Source organism: Myotis brandtii, unplaced genomic scaffold (genome assembly GCF_000412655.1).
Source record: "Myotis brandtii unplaced genomic scaffold, ASM41265v1 scaffold237, whole genome shotgun sequence".
In the NCBI taxonomy this organism is placed as follows: Eukaryota; Metazoa; Chordata; class Mammalia; order Chiroptera; family Vespertilionidae; genus Myotis; species Myotis brandtii.
Window position 1 is genome coordinate 4,188,526 of NW_005358943.1, and position 22,191 is coordinate 4,210,716.

At 40.0% G+C, this 22,191-nt stretch overlaps 1 protein-coding gene across 2 annotated transcripts in view; it reads left to right on the forward strand.

Moving 5' to 3' along the window:
* Positions 1-22,191, forward strand: part of GUCY2C (guanylate cyclase 2C) — an 81,743-nt gene that overhangs the window by 4,105 nt on the left and 55,447 nt on the right. Inside the window, exons 2-5 of one of the 2 annotated variants that reach the window (XM_014540187.1) lie at positions 8,847-9,011; positions 17,543-17,655; positions 18,829-18,893; positions 21,938-22,153. In XM_014540187.1, the coding sequence (XP_014395673.1) occupies positions 8,852-9,011; positions 17,543-17,655; positions 18,829-18,893; positions 21,938-22,153 (554 nt within the window). In that variant the 5' untranslated portion in view covers positions 8,847-8,851. Of the gene's footprint in view, positions 1-8,696; positions 9,012-17,542; positions 17,656-18,828; positions 18,894-21,937; positions 22,154-22,191 lie in introns of those variants that run through there. The other variant, XM_005866793.2, reaches the window with a different exon arrangement.

Consider the following 22,191-nt stretch of genomic DNA (forward strand, 5'->3'; position numbering starts at 1 on the left):
ATGCAAGAGGCCCATCAATGATTCTCTCTCATCATTGATGTTTCTCTCCCTCTCCCTTCCTCTCTGAAATCAATAAAAATATATTTAAAAAAAAAGAAAAAGAAATAAAAGAGTACACATTCTCTATTGGTGTGGAGAGAATATTAAAGTCTGGTTATATTATGAGAAAAATGGGAAATAATTGTCAGGAGACATTAATGGTTATTGGGAGATTAATATGGAAAACTATAATAAACCACCTTATAAGTCTTTGTACTTTTTAAATTACTGCCACTCATCTACTTTTTCTTTTAATTCCTCATGGTCCTTTAAAAAATCCATTTATTCAATAAATGTTTATTGAATTTTTACTGCTATTTTCTAGGAGATAGAGATACAGAAATGAGTAAGACAAAACAATTCCTTGATATCATAGAACTTAAATTCTAATGGGGCAAGCTAATTAATTAATTAATTAACAGTGTAATATCAAATGATGGTAACTTTTATAAAGAAAATAAAGCAGGGCAATCTAACAGAGAATGACTGGGGGAAAGAGGTGTTCTTTAAACTGGATGATCACAAGAAATGCCTCTAGGACAGTGATGGCGAACCTTTTGAGCTCGGCGTGTCAGCATTTTGAAAAACCCTAACTTAACTCTGGTGCCGTGTCACATATAGAAATTTTTTGATATTTGCAACCATAGTAAAACAAAGACTTATATTTTTGATATTTATTTTATATATTTAAATGCCATTTAACAAAGAAAAATCAACCAAAAAAATGAGTTCCCGTGTCACCTCTGACACCCGTGTCATAGGTTCGCCATCACTGCTCTAGGAGGTGCCATTGGAGCTGAAATCTGATAACAATAAAGACACCAAGTGGCTGGGAGTTAAAAGCAGATAGAACAGCTGAGAAAAATGTCCTTAAGTGGGTGGAACTGTGAGCAAGGCAGGGAGTGAGAGGAGATAAGACCTTCAACGTGGCAAGGTAATTATCACGTAGAGTAATGGTTCTCAAACTGTGGTCCACAGACCTGTTGGGTGAGGGTCCCCAGACATTTTAAGGGGTCAGCAAAGTCAAACTATTTTCATAAGAATACTAAAATGTTATTTGCCTTTTCCTCTTCGTTGACATTCGTGTTAATAATTGAAAAGCAATGGTGGGGTAAAACTATTATAACCTCAGCCACAAATCAAGGCAGTGGTGCCAAACTATTCTAGTAGTTATATTCTTCACCCACCACATATCATTTGTAGGATGTTTGAGTTGGAGTTCAGGAAGAGATCAGGATTCATGATATAAAATTAAGTTCAATCACCATATAGAGATTATATAAAGCCATTATATATGAAGTCTCCTAGGAAAAAAGTGTAGACAGAGATGAGTAGCAAAATAAACGTCCCTCCCGACCCCTGCAAATATGCTGCTTTAATATGATGATTATTTTGAGCTGCAGGCACTAGAACAACCATAAATGCAGGGAGAGGCTTTCTCTGAACTCCTCATATCTGCCTAAAAAAAAAACTAGATCTCCCAGGGAGTTTCATTAACCAGGGAAAATTAACTCTTATCAAGGGAGAGGAGACTGGAAGTTGACACCACACCCAGATAAACTTTGTCACAGCTATAACACCTCCCATCTGTTCTTCTAAGAACCCATTTATCTTCCATAAAAATAATTTACTCTTCCCTAAGTGGTACACACTTCCCCTCCTCTTCCTGTTGAGATGGTATTTAACCCTGAATTCTAAGCCACCTCTTTATCTGGGTATCTCCCTTGTCTACATAAGGTATCCATGTTAATAAACTTCTGTTTATTTTTCTCTGTTAATCTGTCTTTTATGACAGGCGTCTTAGCCTAGAACTCAGAGGGGAGAGGGGAAATTATTTCAGACCCTTCAGAAGTGTAACCACCCTCCAGGGCCCATGATCTTGTGAACTATCCTGTATTTCAACCCTAGAGATTTCCCTGCCTTGCTTTCTCCCACCTTCATGTCATCTTCTGTACCTTCCCACCTTAATTCCAAATGTATAAAGAAAAACTACCAACTGTCATTCTGGGAAGCATTTTTGAGATCTTGTGCACCAGCATGCTGTCCGTTTACCTCAACTAAACTCTTATAAAAATTCTCCACAGGTTTGGACATTCTTACGTTCTCATCTGAGAACCCTTTGTAGAAACCCTTCAACTGGAGGAAAAATTGAAACTTACATTTCAACTGCTGTCATCTCTTCCTCCCTTCTCAAAGTTAAACTCAAAAGCACTAAACTCTAAAACTATTTTGTTATTCCCACCATTCTTCTCTCAAGATCAAGTGCATAACCGGTTTTGTTGTGAAGTCTCCAGTTTTTCCTACGTGAGCCATGCAGAAAGTCCCCAAACAGAAGCACCATGCACCCCCAGTGGCAGCTGTACAGCATGAGACACAGGGAAATTGACACCAGAAACTTCTGGATATGACTTCCTGCTTTTTCTCCTGACAGAATTCAAACCTCTTGCATCACTGTTATTATCCCTGCTAGTTTCATGTTTGTTACAATTCAACCTTGTAGCTTTCTCTCTAAATTTTTGTTAAGGACTCTCACTAACCTCCACGTTCGGTTCACAACTTCAGTATAATTCATCTTTCCTGATGAATTTACAGCTCTGTACTTTGTTTTGTTGCCTTTTATTAACTTCTGCTTTTCTGGCAGATGCCTTAATTTAAATCCTCTCGATTTTTATTTCACAGGGATGTTGTGGGTGCAACCTGTGAATGGGCTTGGCTTTTCCCCCCACTATTTTACATCCTTACTTATTAGGGTATTTCCATCATGCCTATATCTCTGAGAGTTTAAAAGCTTATAAAGATGTTTGAGGCCTGAAAAAAAGTCTTGGCTCCAAAATACAGAACGATAACTACAAAGTCAATTTTTAAAAGAAAAGTGATATGTGTGGAACGTAGTTCCATTTAATACATTTCATATAATGTGTCTTTAGGCAGTTTTTGCAATTTTGAAGGACTAAGAAAACTTTTCTTCCCCTTGTCTTTTTATCAGTTTAATTCTAATCCTATTTTTTAGACATCTGTTCATCCTTCAAATAATTTTGCCACGTTTTAAGCATTTGAAAAATGAATTTTTTCTAACTTATACATAATGTGAAAAGGAATATCTCTACCAACTCTACATTTCAGAACTTTGTTTTTTTCTTTCAGATATATCGTACTGACTCACTATAAATATGTTTCAGACAATAAAGAAGTATATCTAAATAAATGTATTTAAAATTTTTTTTTCCTGTAGTAGATTCCAAATATTTGTGTTAGGGGTAATTTTTAAATTACATTTAGCCATATAATTATTTTTATTGAATTTATTGAATTTATTAGTTAGTAAAATTATATAGGTTTCAGGTATATATAATTATTTCTTGAATGCAACTAAAATTTCTTCCACTATCATTCTTTTCTAAAATAGTAATATTAGCATATGCTTAAGTTTTTTCAGTTAAATTAATTTCAGTAAATAATTTCTCAATTAAAAAATTAGAAAAGACATACCTACTATGCACTAAGGAAGGAGTAATCGATGCTGCTGTTTAGAGAATGGCATCAAGGAATAACAATAATTAACAGTTGTTGATCAGTTACTGGGTACCAGGAACTTTATAAGACCATTTTCTATTTTCATTAACCCCAACTTCCCCACACGGGGATCTGCAAAGTTCACAGCAACAGGAGTAACTTAACTTTCACTTGCTGTTGCTCCCGTGAGCATGTATTTCTAGAAGTTACTAGGCATGTCGAATAGTGTCCATTAAACCTACTTGTACTGGGTACTGGTATGCGCCCACTGAGCATGAGGGTCTCCGGCAGGTTCTGCTCCCCGGCAGGTACAATGTGTTAATATTCTGCAGTCCTACCCCTGCCCCCTGGGTGCTGCCACCGCGCCAGCAGGCCTTGGCACCACCGTGGAGGACCCTCACAGTGCCAGCGCAGGGTGTCAATCTTTGACCAAGTGGGGAACAATATCCCTCTCCTTAATGTGATGTAACCTGTCAGAGGACTCCTAGGCAGTGATGTCTACAACTTACTAATCCGATGGGTTGTTCTTTCAGTTATTGTTCCAGATCTTTTTCTCCCTTGAACTAAGACATGCATAGCTGGGCTGGACTGGAGACAGATTTAAGTAATGGGGCACTGAACTTCCACAGTGCAATGCTTGGTTTTTTCCGAAGAATGAATTGCCTCCAATGTGGCTCTTCAACCCCAGATAAGTGGATATCATTTGGGCAAATCCTATCCATCATCTGACACATCTACCCATGTCCAAACTCCAACAAGGCTGGCAGCGCAGGTGATTGGCTAGAACAGAAACTAAATTTATTTTAGAAATAAGAAAACTGAACATCAGCAAATTTAGGTCATCTACCCAAGTCCATATGCTTAGCAAACAGCTAAAATGAGATTCAAATCTAACTCCAAGTTTTATGTGTTTTGTTTTTTGTTTAAGAATGTCAAACTGCCTTCTGGAAACTCAAGCTCTTCTTTATCTCAAGGTATACCATTCAGTTCTTTAATGCACGCCCTGCCTTTCCAACTACCTGCTAAGGATGTTTCAATAAACAGCACTGACATTTACTCCATTCAGGAGGAGTTTGCACTCCAAGGAACTGATATCACTGTCCTCTTTCCTTCTTTCCCAAGCTATCGTTTTAATCTAGATAACTACAGTATGAGGAAGTAATCCTTCAGTCCTCCCAGGAGGGAAATAAAACAACAACAACAACACATACACACACAAGAGTAATATCTGGCTCAAGAAAACAGAGTCCATTTTTCAGGATTGAACTATCGGCCCCACTAACCACTCTTTGACAATAGGGAATGGACTGCCTGCCTGTTTCCTTCTGTTTCCAGAGCACAGGGAACTTATTACAGCTGAGATACATTACTACTGTCTCCAACCCATACTTCCCATCATATCTAAACATACACACACAAGAGTCATATCTGGCTCAAGAAAACAGAGTCCATTTTTCAGGATTGAACTATCGGCCCCACTAACCACTCTTTGACAATAGGGAATGGACTGCCTGCCTGTTTCCTTCTGTTTCCAGAGCACAAGGAACTTATTACAGCTGAGATACATTACTACTGTCTCCAACCCATACTTCCCATCATATCTAAACACAGCCACCTGGACAGAAGAGCGAACCCAAGGGTCACTAGGAAACTTAACAGATTTCCAGCGACCTCTGGCAAGTGCATGACCATCACCTCCCCCAGCTCTTCCTGAGCACATAGGAATACTGTACAAAAGGGACTGGGGAAGGAAGGAGAGGAAGACTTTGCTCAGGGATTAAACATCGTTTCTCTTGAGGAAGGGGAAGACTCCAGGAAATAGGTATCTTAAGGAAAAAAAAACAAACCTGTTAGTTCGGAAGCATCCTAGATCTAGATATGCAGCCCTAGTCTACAACAGCGATTTGGGGTTAGTAGGGTCACCCTACTTTGTGCTCTAGATAAGATTACATTGAATCTCATTACATACTTGTACAAAGTCCAAAAATCCTCCCCAACATTCCTTCAAATCCTGAAGTCTTGTGTTGCCACGATCTCTCTGTCTTGAAACTCCTGCTTCTAGCCATCCCGTTCCTGTCTCCCCACCTCCTTCCCCCGCCCCCAATCTGACACAGACTGAGCATCTTTCCATACTTCCCACAAATTAGGCAAGTTGTATATGGCACAGACTTGACTGAATATTTGGGAAGAGTTGACCCGTTTCATCAGTTTTAAATTCCCAGTAGAATACAATTATGAAGGCAGAAATGTGTTCATTCATGTTATAACTCAGACGCTGAGAACAAGTAGAGGGTACTCAATAAATAGCTGTTGTACAGATGAAGTAAGGCATTCTTTCCTCAGGGAAAATACAAGCAACCTCGTATTGTTCTTAAAAGTCTTCAGTCCCCATCCCACCAGGCCTTTGTCACTGGCCATTTTTTCTACGTAGCTCCCAGCCTCTTGCCATCTTGGCACTTCTTTCCCTATTTCTCTTTCCACCTCTCCTCCTCACTCCCTCCTTCCTGATGGGCTCTGGGAACTTCAAATTTTTTTCATGTATATAAAGCAATTTATGTTTCTCTATGCCTAACTCAGAAGGTTTGCATATCCAAACCCATTTGAGTGCTCAGCAACACCAAAGCCTTTTAGTCACCTGACTATCTGGCATTAGGTGAAATCCAGTGTTTAAAAACAAACAAACAAACAAAACAGTCAACTCAATAAAAACCCACTACTTCAGAATCAATAGTTTTTTGAAGCCACAGTAATATTTAAATATGTTTAAACATATTTAAGAGTCGAATGCAGAAATTTGATTGGTTGGAAAGCTAATTAAACTTCCAACTTGCTCAAATAGAATGACAAAAAGGCAAAATTGTGTCTTTTTTCACAGAGATACAGTCCACTGGAATCACCAACACTGGACAGTTGTTAGAGAATTTAGAGTCCTGACATAAGAGAAATCCAGGCATCCTTTACATAATCTTCTGTTATCCTTTCTTCCCAATTACAGCTTTGTGGATGTGTAAATAATAAATTAATAAATAATAATAATTAATCTTTCCACATTGCTCTAGTCGGTTTGGCTCAGTGGATAGACCCTCTGCCTGCGGACTGAAAGGACTGAAAGGTACCAGGTTCGATTCTGGTCAAGGGCACAGGCAGGGATTGTGGGCTTGGTCCCCAGTAGGGGGCAAGAGGCAGCCAATCAATGATTCTCTCATCATTGGTGTTTCTATTTCTTTCTGCCTCTCCCTTCCTTTCTGAAATCAATTTTTTAAAAAAATCATTCGATGCATTTCCTGCCAATTCAAGTACCTTGATGGTGAAGTACTCTAGGTTACTGTGTTATGCACAGCAGCAATCACGCCCACACGTCCATGGCTGGCTATCCTAGATTTCAGGTGTGAATAAAGTGCCCACCGGAAACTAGTTCTCTACTGGCGGGAAACCTGAGTTCCTCCCAGCCCTACTGCCAGCCAATTCTGCTGAAGCTCAAACAAGCAAGGTAGAGAAAGGACTAGTCAGACACCGGCGAGATCCCACTGCCTACCCCCTAGAACTGCGTTTCAAACTGGGGGGACCATCTTGGCTTTTGTGTTCCACTGGTTGCTGTGGCTCCTTCGTTGTACTCCAAAGCTCTCCCACAGCTATTTTTATCAGTGAGTAATTGTTAATTTATTGTTTTTGTGGAGGGATGAAGGCTGGGACCTCCTAGTACTCCATCTTGTTGATGTCACTCACTTTAGAACATAAATTTTGCCATAAGTGGTCATCAAGTCAGTGATGCAAACAATGGCATTCTTTGATCAGTCATATCACACTTGTGACTCTATTCCCAAAGCCCTGTTTAGATCCAGGTCCTCTTCCCAAAACTCCATGGCGACTATTCTCACACTTGCACAGTTTCCTTAAAATCAGCATGTCCACAAACAGAAGTCACGCTCTTCTCCCTCAAAGCTGCTCCTTTTGCGGAATTCTAGAACGTAGTCCACAGTTTTCCCATCTACACAGCTGAGCATATCGGCGGTCACCATTGACTCTTCTCTGACTCGAATGCCCAAATCTAATACAATATCAAGTCTAACCCATTTTACCTTATAGCTGTCTCTTGATCCCATCTCCACTGCCACTGCCCTCATCCAGACCTCCTTTACCTCTGAATTGGACCATAGAAACAGCCTCCTGACTTGCTCCATGTCCCCACTCCTGTCTCTCTCCAAGTTAATCGTCCCTTAGTAGCCTAAGACCTCTTCAAGACCACTTTACAAATTTTTCATCTGATCATCCTTGTCTTGATTCTTATCCTTAAGTTCCAAATCCTTAATGGCTTACAGGAAACCCCATGGCCTACCCGACTACTCCTCTGGCACCTTTTATTGCCACTGGACTCATACCTCTCTCCATGCCAGCCATTCTGTACCTCTTTCAGTTCTTCCAACATCCATACCACTTCCCATATCTGGGCCTTTGCACAAGCTGTCTCCCTCCCTCACATGCCCTTTCTTGCATTCCTATGGATCCTGCAGGGTTCAACTTAAAGAATGCTTTCCCAGGAACGCTTCCTTGACTTCCTAGAATAGATTAGGTTAATCTGTCATATGCTCCCACAACATTTTGCACTTTTTTCATTGTATTCATAAGTATTTGTTTAATGTTTATCTGCCCTACTAGAATGCATGTATCATAAGGACATTAATGCGCCCATATCATTCATATCTGGATGCCCAGTGTTTTGCCAATACCCAACACATAGTCAGGTCTCAATAAATAGTTGCCAACTGAGTGGCTGAAAAACAGTTCTTCCTAGTTAAGGATTCAGTTTCAATGCACAGTTATAACCTAAACACTAATAGTCCATCATATTTGTGCTTTTGTTAAGCCTTTTGACTTTTTTTTCCACATTACAAAACTTTTTATGTACATACTATACTTCCCTCTTCCCAATGATGTGTCATAAATTGATGTATTTTTATTGGGTGAGGCCCAGGTAATCTCTGTTTATAACTCTGACCTTTCTGTGAGCAAACACAAAAAGTGAACTTTGGTTTATCTCCTACCATAATGTAGCTGCTTATTACTGGTGAGCAGGCTGTATTCCATGGCCCATGTGACCAGTGGGGTCTGACCAGAAAGGAACGTGCGGCAGAGCAGACCGAGGGACCTAGCTAGAGGCTGTCCAGCTGGAGCTCCTGTCTCCCTAAAAGCCCAGAGTAAAGCAACTGAGCACGAGGAGTATGGTTCTGAGGTGAGCGAGGTCATGAAGAAACCACTGTTGGGCTTGACTCTGTGGTTACTGCTCCTCTGTCCAGGGCTGATGTGTCTCCATAACGAGGTGATTCAGAAATGCAACAATGGCACCTACGAGATCAGCGTCCTGATAATGAAAAACTCAGCCTTCCAAGAGCCCCCGGGAAAGTTGGAACGTGCAGTGAGACAGGGAGTGAAAATCGTGAATCAGCGTCTAAACAATCATGGTAAGAATATGGTAACAGAATCCTCCTCCTCCCTGTTACAACCTCTGGGATCAAAGGATTGCTAAGTGAAGATCTTGTGTTCTTTGCCTGATCACCAACCTTTTCTAAGGGCCTGTCCCACAACCCCTTTTTATTTCAAGGCAGTAGATTCTCAGACAGAAGGATTTGAGTCCGACCACATTTAATAATTCCCTGTTGTAAGATATTATGTTATTTTTACTGTTGCATAATTGTTTTTAAAAGACTACACTAAGCCTTTTCATGTATATAGTTGTTTTTTGGGGTTTTTTTAGTCTTTGAGACTAGATTGCTAGACTTCACTCATAATCTACCTTGCTCTGGGGATGGCCTGACTCAGGGGATGCCAGGTGTTCGCAGCAGTGAAATGCCCCAGATAGCATTTCAATAAAAACCGGATTTATTTCTCATTTTCGGAGAGGCATCATGTTTCCTCCTGCAACTGCTCAGGAACAAAATTTGGTCTGGACCTGAGATTTCCTAGGGTTTCCAGTCAAGAAGATAAATTAGGGAGTAAAATTCATACAGATGCTGAATCTTTTTCTGGGATTTTAAATTCATCTGTTCACTCTTTACTTCTCTGGTGGCTATTATAATAAAACATAGTTAATATAATAAATTTCCAATAGAATTTAGTGTTGCAGTTCTTCATTGTATCTTTTAATTATTAAAATAAACTTTATAACATTAGATAAAATATGTAGAATAAAATATTAGGTAAAATATAAGGAAAAAATCACCACTGATCATTTCTAGCAGCCTGGATATTTATATGCTTCTCAGTTTCTTGTTTTTAAGAACATGTTTGGGATCACATAGAAACAATTTTTTAGCCTTCTGATTTCGCTTTACATCATTCTAGAAGTGACTTTCCTATAACTGCATAATCTTCCTAGCATCCCGAGAATAGATGTGTAATATCCTTTGGAGTAGATATTCTCCCAAATCATCCTATATAATAAAGAGCTAATATGCTAATTAGACCGAACAGCAGAACAACCATCCAGACAACCTTCCGAGCGACCTTCCTGACGAAGCAGGGGGTGGGAGGGCTGGCCGAGGCAGCTGGGGCTGTGAGGGCTGGCAAGGCAGGCGGGGCTGTGAGGCCCAAGCCCCTTCCGTGAATTTCATGCATCGGGCCTCTAGTTTAATAATAATGTAAGATATTTTATTATTTTTAATTTTGCATAATTATTTTTAAAAGACTACACTAAACATTTTCATGTATATAGTTTTTTTTCATTCTTTGAGACTAGATTGCTGGAAGTATAATTACTGAGTCAATGCAATTTGATGCATCTCCATGGTTATTGATGGTTTTGAGGAGGGTATGTCTTCATCTTCTCTATTTAAAATTGTCTGGTAAAAATACCAACAGATATTATACATATGTGTAAAAAGTTCTTTTTCTCTGCAATATACGTTTCTTCAATCCAGTCTGAGGCTGGATGCAGATATAAATAGAGAAACTAAGAGGTCATTTCATAAAATTCCCTATTTACTGAGGCAGTGTGTAGTAATGGGAAGAACATTTTATTTAAAGTCTGAAGACCCGGATTGGAGTCCCTTTCTCAGAGCTTTCTCTCTGTGTGATCCTGGATGAGTGATTTCTCTTCTTCTCTCCGAGCCTTGTTTTCCTTTTTTACTGAATACCTCTCCTGTGCTGGGTAAGATATGTAACCTTTGTAATCACAGCTCTGTTAGACTGGCATTGTTGACACTTTCACAATGGAGGTTTAATAACTTTGCTTAAGTCATACAGATTGTCTGTTTGAAATGAGTTTCACGCTCATATCCGTCTAATTCCAAAGAGTGAATCTTGCCACTGTAAGATCTTTACCCACCACGAACTTTCTCATTAAAACAAGGCAGTGCAGCCCTAGCCAGTTTGGCTCAGTGGATAGAATGTTAGTTGGCGGACTGAAGGGTCCCAGGTTTGATTCCAGTCAAGGGCATGTACCTTAGTTTCAGGCTCCATTCCTGGTTGGGGTGTGTGCAGGAGGCAACCAATCAATGTGTCTCTTTCAATACATGTTTGTCTCTCTCACCCCCTCCCTTCCACTCTCTCTAAAAATCAATGGAAAAATATCCTTTGTGAGGATTAACAAAACAAAACAAACAAACGAAAATAAGACAGTGGAACATTGTGGTTAGAAGTAGAGATTTGGAATCAAACAGGTCTTGGTTCATATTCTTGCCTTTTATGCAACCATTTATCACCAGTGACCTCAAGCAAATTATTTACGTTTTCTGAAGGGAGAGAGAGAGAGAGAGAGAGAGAGAGAGAGAGAGAGAGAGAGACACATCTATGTGAGAGAGAGACATTGATCAGTTGCGGGCAACCTTTCCCAGCACAGAACAACGTCCAATGAACTGAACCACTCTGGCAGGGCTACTTATTGTTGTTCTTGAAGATGTTAATGTTGTAGTTGTTGCTAGGCTATTGCTGATATTAGGAGAACAAGTTACCAGTCATATGAAATAAACAGTAAAGTTTATTGGTAAGATATTAATCTCTGAACTCATATAACCTGAATTTGAATTCCTACTCCATCATTTACTAATGAGTTATTTATTCTCTCGAAGTTTCACTCATCTCATTTGTAAAACAGAGTTATTAATGGTGAAGTTGTAAAATATATTAAATGAGTGGAAAATTTTAGGGGGAAGGAAGAATAAACAATGATGGCCGAATTTTTGCACTTGATGATGCATTTTGTTGGATGAGTGTTTATGTATAATAAACTCAACAAGTGCAAGTTGTGAGGAAAAGATAGGTTCATGTTTTAAGCATATTGAGCATTATTATTTGGAAAAAATCTAATACAGTATAATGAAGCTCTAAATAGAAGAAATTCAAATGTTGTGGGTGATGTGTAAATGGAAGAGCGCAATATTTTCTCCTAGTACTTAGAAAACCTTTGTGCATTTGAAGAATAGGTAGGATTTGATGAAAAAAGATTGCTTCAACCTTAGGACATTAACTCCTCAAGTGTGTATGTTCCATAGCTAAACGCTCCAGGCCCATGCCCTGCATGTGCTGTCATGCCCTAGACTCAGACACTATATGCAGATTCACTTTGGTACAACCCCATTCTGAAAGCCTGGATAGGAGATAGAGGGTTCTGAGATCACCCTGAATTTCATTGCATTCCACTCATTCTCCCGGACTGAGATTCCATGGTATGGTGAGAGAGCAGGCCAGAGAGGAATGAAAAATAGTGCTTGGGGTAATTGCTTATTTTAAAAGTTAAGCTTTGAATTGTCATTCCATAGACGTCTTTCCATTGTCTGAAAAATGTTCAGTATATTCTTGAGAGATCATTTGGAATTTACGGTGATCAAAGGGATAAAAAACCAAAAATAGTTCACGTAACCATAAAATGTTGAGAAGTAGCACCATACTACAGTATGTTCTATAGAAGTAGCTCTCAAACTTTTTGGTCTCAAGACCTCTTTACACTCTGAAAATAATTGTGAAATCTGAAGAGCTTTGTTTATGCAGTTACATTTATCAGCATTTACTGTACTGGAACTTAAAGCAGAAATGTTTTATTTTTATGTTTTTATTCTTTTTAAATTTTATTTTATTATCACTTTTTTCTTAATCATCACCTGAGGATATTTTTTAATTTATTTTATTTTATTTTTATTTATTAAATTTATTGGGATGACATTGGTCAACATGAACATATAGGTTTTGGGTATGAGTTGCTAGGTTACAAGATCTGTATATTGCACCCTGTGCCCACCACCCACAGTCAAATCTTCTCCTGTCACCTTATATTAGGACTCCCTTCTCCTCCCACCCCATTGCCTCTGGCAATCACCACACTGCTGTTTGTGTTCATGAGTTTCAGTTTTATATTCCACATATGAGTGAATTCATATAGTTCTTAGCTTTCTCTGGCTGACTTATTTTCACTTAGCATAATGTTCTCAAGGTCCATCCATGTTGTTGTAAATGTAAATGGTAGTAATTCATTCTTTCTTATGGAGGGCTAGTATTCCATTGTGTACATGCACCACATCCTCTTTATCGAATCCGCTATAGTGGGACACTTTGGTTGTTTTCATGTCTTGGCCACTGTGAATAATGCTGCAATGAACATAGGGGCACATATATCTTTGGGAATACATGATTTCGAGTTTTTCGGGTATATACCCAGGAGAAGAATTGCTGGGTCATATGATAGCTCTATTCTTAATTTTTTGAGGAATAGCCAGACTGCTTTCCATAGTGGTTGTACCAGTCTACATTCCCACCAGCAGTGGATGAGTTTCCTTGTTTCCACAACCTCTCCAACACTTGTTATTGCTTGTCTTATTGATAATGGCCACTCTAACAGGTCTGAGATGGTATCTCATTATAGTTTTTATTTGCATTTCCCTAGTTGCCAGTGAGGTTGAACAGCTTTTCATATATCTATTGGCTATTTATATGTCTTCTTGGGTGAAGTGCATTTTTAGGTTCTCTGCCCACTTTTTGATTGGGTTGTTTGTTTGTTTGGTGTTGAGTTTTACAAGTTCTTTATATATTTTGGAAATTAAACCTTTGTTAGAGCTACTGTTTGCAAATATCATCTTCCATCTGGTTGGCTGCCTCTTTGCTTTGTTGTCAGTTTCTTTTGCTGTGTAGGAGCTTTTTAGTTTGATATAGTCCCATTCATTCATTTTTTGCCTTTATTTCCCTTGCTTTTGGGGTCAAGTTCATAAAATGTTCTCCATGACCAAGGTCCATAAGTTTGGTCCCTATATTTTCTTTTATGTAACCTATTGTTTCAAGTCTTATACTAGGTCTTTGATCCATTTTGAATTAATTTTTATACATGGGGACAAACTGTAATCCAGTTTCATTTGTTTACATGTGGCTTTCCAGTTTTCCCAGCACCATTTATTGAAGAGACTATCTTTACTCTATTGTGTGTTTATGGCTCCTTTGTCAAAAATTATCTGTTCATATGCATGTGTTTTTATAGCTGGGCTCTCTATTTTGTTCCATTGATCTGCATATCTGTTTCTCTGCCAAGACGATGATGTTTTGATTATTGTACCTCAAAACAGAAATGTTTTAAATATTTGCCTATCAATTCATTTAAATAACAACTATAGATACTTTATCAGTTAACATAGATAATATTTCTTAGTAAGGAAAACCTATATTTATCAAAACAAAAAATAAAAGTAGGTGGGAAAGTAGTTTTGATTTACATTTTTGTAAATCTTTAATGTCAGGCTTCATAGAAAATGGCTGGATTTTCATATCTGCTTCTGCACTTAATCTATATATATATAAGGCTAAGCAACCATCCAACCATCCAACCGGTAGCTATGATGCACAATGACCACCAGGGGGCAGATGCTCCAACCAGTAGCTATGACACACAGTGACCACCAGGGGGCAACTCTCAATGCAGGAGCTGCCAAGCTGCGGTGACTTGGCAGTGGCAGTTCTCGGGTGATACACCCTGAACCAGAGTGGAAGGAACCCAATTCCAGGATGTGTCACCCGAGAACCGCCCTCTCGTAATCCAGTACCCCTCGGGGGATGTCGGAGAGCTGGTTTCGGCCCGATCACTGCAGCCCACCTTCCAGAGGGACCCTGCTCACTCAGTAGACACTCTTCAAGCCATGGTGCCACCCAGGTGCAGCCTTCCAGGGAGGGACCGTGGGAGATTGGCTTCAGGGCATGCCCAGCCCACCTTGCCCAGTCCTGCCCCACCAGCCACCGTCTAATTAATTTCCTTTCCATGTGCATGAATCCATGCACCAGGGCTCTAGTGTCTTATCATAATACATATTACGTAGTCTCTGGAAACCTCTCACTATATAATCAAGAATGAAGGGGAGTGGGGGAAAAAAGCAAAAATGTCTTAATATAATTATGCAAATAGTTTTGACCCCCTGGACCTCCTGAAAGAGTCTCCAGGTACCTCAGGAGTCAATGGCCCCACACTTTGAGAACTACTTTTCTACAGCAGAATCTGGAATCAGAGTGTCCTTGGTTCAAAACCCAGCTTCATTTCTTATGCAAATTAATCAACTTCTATGGACCTCTGTCTTCTCGTTTTTAAATTAGGAAGGTAAATTATTAATTAATCTCATAGGATTCAGGAGAGAATTTAGTGAAAGAATGCATGCAAAAATCCATAGCCCAACGCTAGGCATATAATGACAGAGATCATCCAGTTCTAATCTATGAATAAGTGGGTGAGAAACTGGGGCCCCAGAGGTGAAATCACTTGTACAAGATCACACTCAGTAGACATCGGTTCCCCTTCTCCCAGACCCTGTACAGTAAAAGCCTGGATTTTGCCATGCCCATCATGGGCTGCCTTGAACCTAGGATTTTTGAGTGGATCATCTTTAGTGTCCCTCATAGCAACAGGTAGTTGAGGTGTAAGAGCTGTCTTATACATTAACAGGGAACGTGTGGCTATCTTCCCAATGCCCCGTTTTCATCATGTGACTGTGCACTGGCCTCCATTTCCTGACTCCTCTTGCTACTTTCCTAGACTTTCTCCACCCCAAATTTCTATTCCTCCCCACATGCATTCTCCCATTCCACTAGGTCCACCATAGCCTCACTCATTCCACTAGATCCACCACAGCCTCACTCAGACTATTCTCCTGGCTTCATGTGCCTTGTATTCTCCCTATTTTCATGAGAATCAATAAGATAAAAGGTATAAAGGGTTGGCACATGGGTCACTGACTCTGCATCTTCCATTAACTTTCTCTGACTGGTCTTATTACACCGACCTCTCCTATTTGGCTAGTCTGAATGAACAAAATGCTGTCATCTCTTATTTAGATATCTTACTAAACAAAGTATAGTAGCAGAATAAGTATCCTTGTCCTGGCCAGTGTGGCTCAGTCGGTTGAGTGGCATCTCATGCACCCAAAGTTCTACCATCCCATTCCCCCTCAATGCACATGCCCAGGTTGTGAATTCGATCCCCAGTCAGGGTTCATGCGGGAGGCAACCAATGGCTGCTTCTCTCCCACAGTGGTGTCTCTCTTCCTCTGCCCCTCTCCCTTCCTCTATAAATAAATAAATAAATAAATAAATAAATAAATATCCTTGCATTAACAGCAACAACTAAAAAGGCAAGAGGTAAAATGCTTCCTAGTTGTAGAAATATTTCTGAGGTGTCTGTAGAAGAGCAAAGACGTTTCCATTTTCTAAAAGAACAAATCTATATCTCTTAAAATATTCTAATTTGGATGTTCAGAAGAACAATAACTTCTATTGCTGGTATTCTCTTTTAAAGGAATTAAAATTATTACATTTGACAAACCTGGTTTTAATACCATTTTACATGTGAGTGAATCAAGTAGAGAAATTAAAATGGCTTGTGCAAGAACACATAGAAAGTCACTCATACTGCCAGACTAGCAACTGAGGTTTCCAGGGTTCCTAAATAAGAGCTTCACAAAATGACAGATATCTCTGCTTAGGTATCAGGGATTTGTCCTGAATATTTTTTTAAATATATTTTATTGAGAGGAAGGGAGAGGGATAGAGAGTTAGAAACATCGATGAGAGAAAAACATTGATCAGCTGCCTCCTGCACACTCCCTACTGGTAATGTGCCCGCAACCAAGGTACATGCCCTTGACCAGAATCGAACCTGGGACCCTTGAGTCTGCAAGCTGACGCTCTATCCACTGAGCCAAACCGGCTAGGGCCTGAATATTTTTTTTATTGGAAGGAAAACAAAATGCAAGAGAAAGAGTTTGGTCAAATGGTTCTGCTCTCTCTTTATTGTCTTCCTAGCAATACCCAGGGATATTGGCATCGATACTCTTGCCTTCATCTGAAGATGACCCATTATCCAAAGATTCTGGGCCAGAATGGGTGGGCACAAGTCACTTTGGCTGTCATTGCTTTCCTAACACTTACCAGACCCATATAGGAAACTTGCTGAGTCTACAATAATAAAAAACAGGATGAAGAAAATGTTCTCAACTGGATTGTGGGATGGTTGTGCAAATATATATACATACATAACACACACACACACACACACATACACACACACAAGGTGGGCCAAAAGTAGGTTTACAATTGTAGGTACACAAAACATGGAGTTTATTCTTGTATTATTATTTATTGATTATTGTATTATTTTCCATATGAACAACTGTAAACCTACTTTTGCCCCACCCTATAGAGTATATATATGTGCTAAATACAGTATATATACATATAAATATATGTTTACTAAAAATCATTGAATTGTACACTTAAAATGACTGATTTTTTCTGGTGGTAAATTATGCCTCAAAAAAGCTGATGAGAGAGAGATAGAAGCAGAGAGAAAGAGATAGAGAGAGAAAAGAAGTGACAGAGAGTAATATAAGAACTCCAAACTCAAATATCCCGAGGTCTGAAAATGGATCTCCATTTTTTTCCTCAGGATCAATTGTCAAAAGGTAAATTTTATGTCTGGTATGAACTACTAAAAAATAACACTAGTTCTCTCTGTTTGCTCCTTTCTGGATAATAGGAATAAATGCAACTGTGAACGCTAGCTTTATCCGTACAGAGGATGCGTTTTATAAGTCAAATGACTGTCGGAGTAGCACCTGTGAAGGCCTTGACCTACTCAGGAGAATTTTCGTAAGTATCTGCCTTGGTAGATATAGCTCACACCCTCTTGTCACTGGACAATCATAGTGTGAACCTTGGGCACCTGTCCACGAGCATCTCTCATGTCAGCTCTAGCCATGCTGAGCGATGTCAACGCAAGATTCTCTAACTTTATCCCTATAGATTTCCCGTGTGATGAGGGCCCGCCAGGAATCCAGGAAATGGAAAGAACCTAACTTTAACGTAATAACTGTCATGTCAAAGGGTAGATAATTGGGTGAGAGAGATTCTTGCCTAATCCCTACTCCCAACTGCCCCCCCCCCGACCCCCATGCAGGTCTTGGAACACTAAAGAGTGTTCCAGCTCTCTAGAAGCAAGTATGTGTGTGAGATGCCCCCTTTACAGAAATCTTTGAAAAGGCCCTCGTGAAACAGGGCACCAGGCACAGAGCTGTGCATGGTCCCAAAGCTTCAATCAATAACATTATACGTTATTATGCTGAGGTAGGCTCCACCTGGGCCAGGAGGAGTGGCTGATTACAGCAGTCACCCTCAGTCCTGGGAGGTTGCGGGAGGGATAGCGGGGGAGGAAGAAACGTTTAGGTGCTTCCTCCCTGGATCTCTACAGAGGAAGGTATGACCTGGTTCTCTAAAACCAAAGATGGGATGTTCCTAATCACATTCCCCTTGAGATATAATTGAAAATAAGATCTATCATTGCCCAGCTGGTCACATTACATTTGTTCTCTTTAGCCCTACTTTGTAGCTCTCCCTAAAACTTGCCCACTCCCTCCAGAGCACCTCCAAATCTAGTTTTTCTCTAATGTGGCTGACAGACACTACTATGTCTGCCAGTCCTTCCTCCACTCTGCATCTCCCTCTTGATAAAGAATGCAGGTTCCCTGCAGTCAGCTCCCTTTCAGTGGAATACCTTTCCCTCTACCCATAGCACTGCCTCTCTCAGACTACTTCATCCCTTAGCTGCCCCTTGCCCAGCAAGAGGCACCCCATGTTGCCCCCTTCTGCTCTGCATTCTAACATCTTAAGTGGTCCACTTTCTAACCTTCTGGGAGCCTTCCCTTGCCACTTCTTTTCTGTCTTTTGATTCTTTCCTTTGTTTTGTTTTCTTATTTTGTGGTGTGTGTGTGTGTGTGTGTTTCTATTTTAGGCATTAGTTTTTTTCTTTCTTTTTTTCTCCTACAGAATAAAAAAGAGATGGGTTGTGTCCTCATGGGACCCTCGTGTACATATTCTACCTTCCAGATATAGTAAGTATTTTGTTTTGTTGTTGTTTTGATGCCACTATGAATTGAAATCAAGACATGACATCCGTGTTAAAAAGAGTTTATCAAACAGCAGTCTAGTCAAGGCGACAAAATGAGGGGTGTTGGGGCCCTCCTATATTGCCACCGGTCTTACAACCGTAATTCCCTTATCGAGTTAACTCTGCCTTTGCTCAGAGTGGGGTGAGTCACAGTAGCTGTTCAGGTGCAGTTACCAACATCTAAGCTGGAGAAGCAACGTGGTATAAAGTCAGAGTTCTGGTAGGAAACAGGGAAGACATGCACGTGGATAATTTGAGGAGCTTAATCAAAGAAATACTCACAAACGTATAAGCAGAGTGTATGGAAACACAAAGAAAAGGGCAGCACTGAAGGGCATGAGCAGGGCTCTGTTTTAGCTCTGGGTTTACAAGAGTAAGGACGGGGGCAAGGTACTTATTTCATAGCATTATTTGAAGGTTTTAAATAACACATTACAGTACTTTGCACAATGCCCTGATCTCCTTAGAAAGAAGCTTTCAATATATTCCTGAATGCAAATACTTCTCTCTGGGACAGTCGCCCTCATCCCTTCCATTCATTAAATCTCATCACCACAAACACTTTGGTCTTCCAGATTACACCGATCCCAGTCAAAATCCCTCCCACATGCCTTTCTCATGCCTGTTACAATCTTACCCTGAATCAAGGATCAGCCCTCGCCTACGCAGAGAGAACTGTGCTGAAAAACCCCTTGCAAGAGACTCTGGAGGGTAAACATTAGGCCTCTGAAATGTCTGTTGCAAACTGTTCTTCTCACACCTCACACCAGCTCCTCAGGCAGATTCAGGTGCTCAGGGCCACTGCACTCCATAGACACACCATAGAAGCATTTTTTTAGCTCATCTTCCATACCAAAACACAGACAAACACAGAATCTCACTCTTCCTTGCACTCATTCCTGGTTGTCGTCTTGTCTGACTACTTATTGACAATGCTATAGAGTATGCTCAAAAGAAAAGGGGCGTTAAGAAAATGAACTCACCATTTAGGAGGACTTGCCATGTGCAAAGAAGCATTTTCATTTTAAATATGTTTTTATTGAGTTTAGAGAGAGAGGAAGGGAAAGGGAGAGAAAGATAGAAACATCAATGATGAGACAGAATGATCGACTAGCTGCCTCCTGCACTTCCCCTACTGGGATTGAGCCCACAATCAGGGCATGTGCCCTGACCGGGGATTGAACCATCACCTCCTGGTTCATGGGTCACCTCCTGGTTCATGGATCAGCCACTCAGCCAGACCATACAGGCAAGAAGCATTTTTATTTTATTGGAATAGAGAGAATTAGGTAAAACCTAGCCCCTGCCTGGTGACATGAGAAGGTGATGAGGACGCTGGTGACCAGTCCAAGTCAGAGTCAGGTAGGTTCCATCAGAGAAGGAAACAAACAAGACGCTCTGGATGCACAGAAGGAAATGGTCACCTCTGGTTAGGAGAGTTACGCTTCGAGAAGGGAAAGACTTCATGAAGGCAGTGGTATAGTAGAAGTTGTATGTTGAATAATGGGTAATATTTTAATGGGTAAAGATGAGAGGTTAAGTATCCCAGCCAGGCAGAGAAAGAAGTAAGTGTAAAAGCAAAGAAGCAGCAAAGCGTAGAAAACTTGTTAAACTCTGTACTAACGGGCATGCAAGAGATATAGAGGAGAATAATAGAGATAAAACTAGAAAAAATGAAGGAGGGACATATTTGGGAGGTCTTGAGTTCTGGGGGAAAGAGTTTATATTTAATTAGATTATTAGTTGCATATGCTTTGTTGTATTTAATTAGATTTTGTTCTATTTCATTAACCACTAAGGTTGAGCAGGGAGGTACCATAGGAAGCAGTTTAACTTTGGGAAGAATAATTGACAACAGTGTACAGGAAAGACTGGAGCAGACAAGGAGAGAATGTTGGCAGAGAAGTCGGCAGGGGAGAAGCGGGGATCTGTTCAGCATGAAAGCAGCTGACATGCACAGGAAGGGTAACTTTTAAAGATATTTAAAGGTGGAATCAATAGTATTTAATAATTGATTGGATGTTGGGGTGAGGGCTGGAAAGTAGTCAAAAAGACTTTGAGATCTCAAAACACTAAAAGAAATGGAGAATCAGGATAAGGAACCATTTTGAGAAATAAAAATAAATTTGGCCGTGAACGTGGGGAGTTTGAGATGTGAGCAGAACACTCAGTGACACCTCTCAGTGGAACACTGAAGATGGAAGGAGGTATTTTTGTCCTTCCTTTATCAAATACATATTGAGCACCTACATCTGGACCAGGCTGACTGGGGATGCTGAGGTGAACCTGCAAGACATGATCCCTGGCTTTAATGGAGCTTGCAATCTAATGGAGGGGACAGATACTCACCCAAATAATTACCTGGTCTTAGGTATCAAGGAAATTTTCCTGATGACTAAAGAGACATTTAATCTAGGACTTGATGGATTAGTAAGAGTCAGCCAAGGGGACAGGGCAACAGCATTCTTGGTATTTGTGAGGCCCTGATGGAGAATAAAGCTTGTCATGTTTAAGGAACTACAAGAAGGTCTATGTGCTGAGCAGGGGAAGAAAAACTCTAAAATCCTCAGCAATGTCTATCTCAAATGTAATCCACAGAAGAGCCAGAAGCAAGGCAATGAATAGAGAAAAAAGTGTAGAGGGCATCCTTTGGACTTTACAACTGTGGTAGCTATAGAGGCCCATCCTCTATTCTCTTAGCCCTACTCCCCAGATTTTATATGTCCCAGCCTGCATGTTATGACAGCCCAAATGACAACTTATTTTAGAATAAATCTAAGTAACTAAGTCACAGATACATGAAGACACCTAAAGTGTTCTTAAAGCCTAGCATATGCTTAATAAATGTTGTTTTAAAATTCACCTGTGTGGGAGGGTCACCTGTATTTCTTTGCATGCTGAAACAGGTTAAAGAGCGATCTTATTTGTGCTACTTAAGTTAACCCTGATATTTCTTTCTTTCTTTTTTTTTTTTACCTCTTGGCATAGCCTTGATGCAAATTTTAGATATCCCATGATTTCAGCTGGAAGTTTTGGATTGTCATGTGACTTCAAAGAAAATTTAACCAGGTTGATGTCTCCAGCTAGGAAGTTGACGCACTTCTTGGTTGACTTTTGGAAGATTAACAATTTGTCATTCAAAACTTCTTTCTGGACCACTGCATATGTTTTCAAGAATAATACCGAATCTGAGGACTGTTTATGGTAAGCAGAATTATTAACATTCTCTGGCACTTGCCACA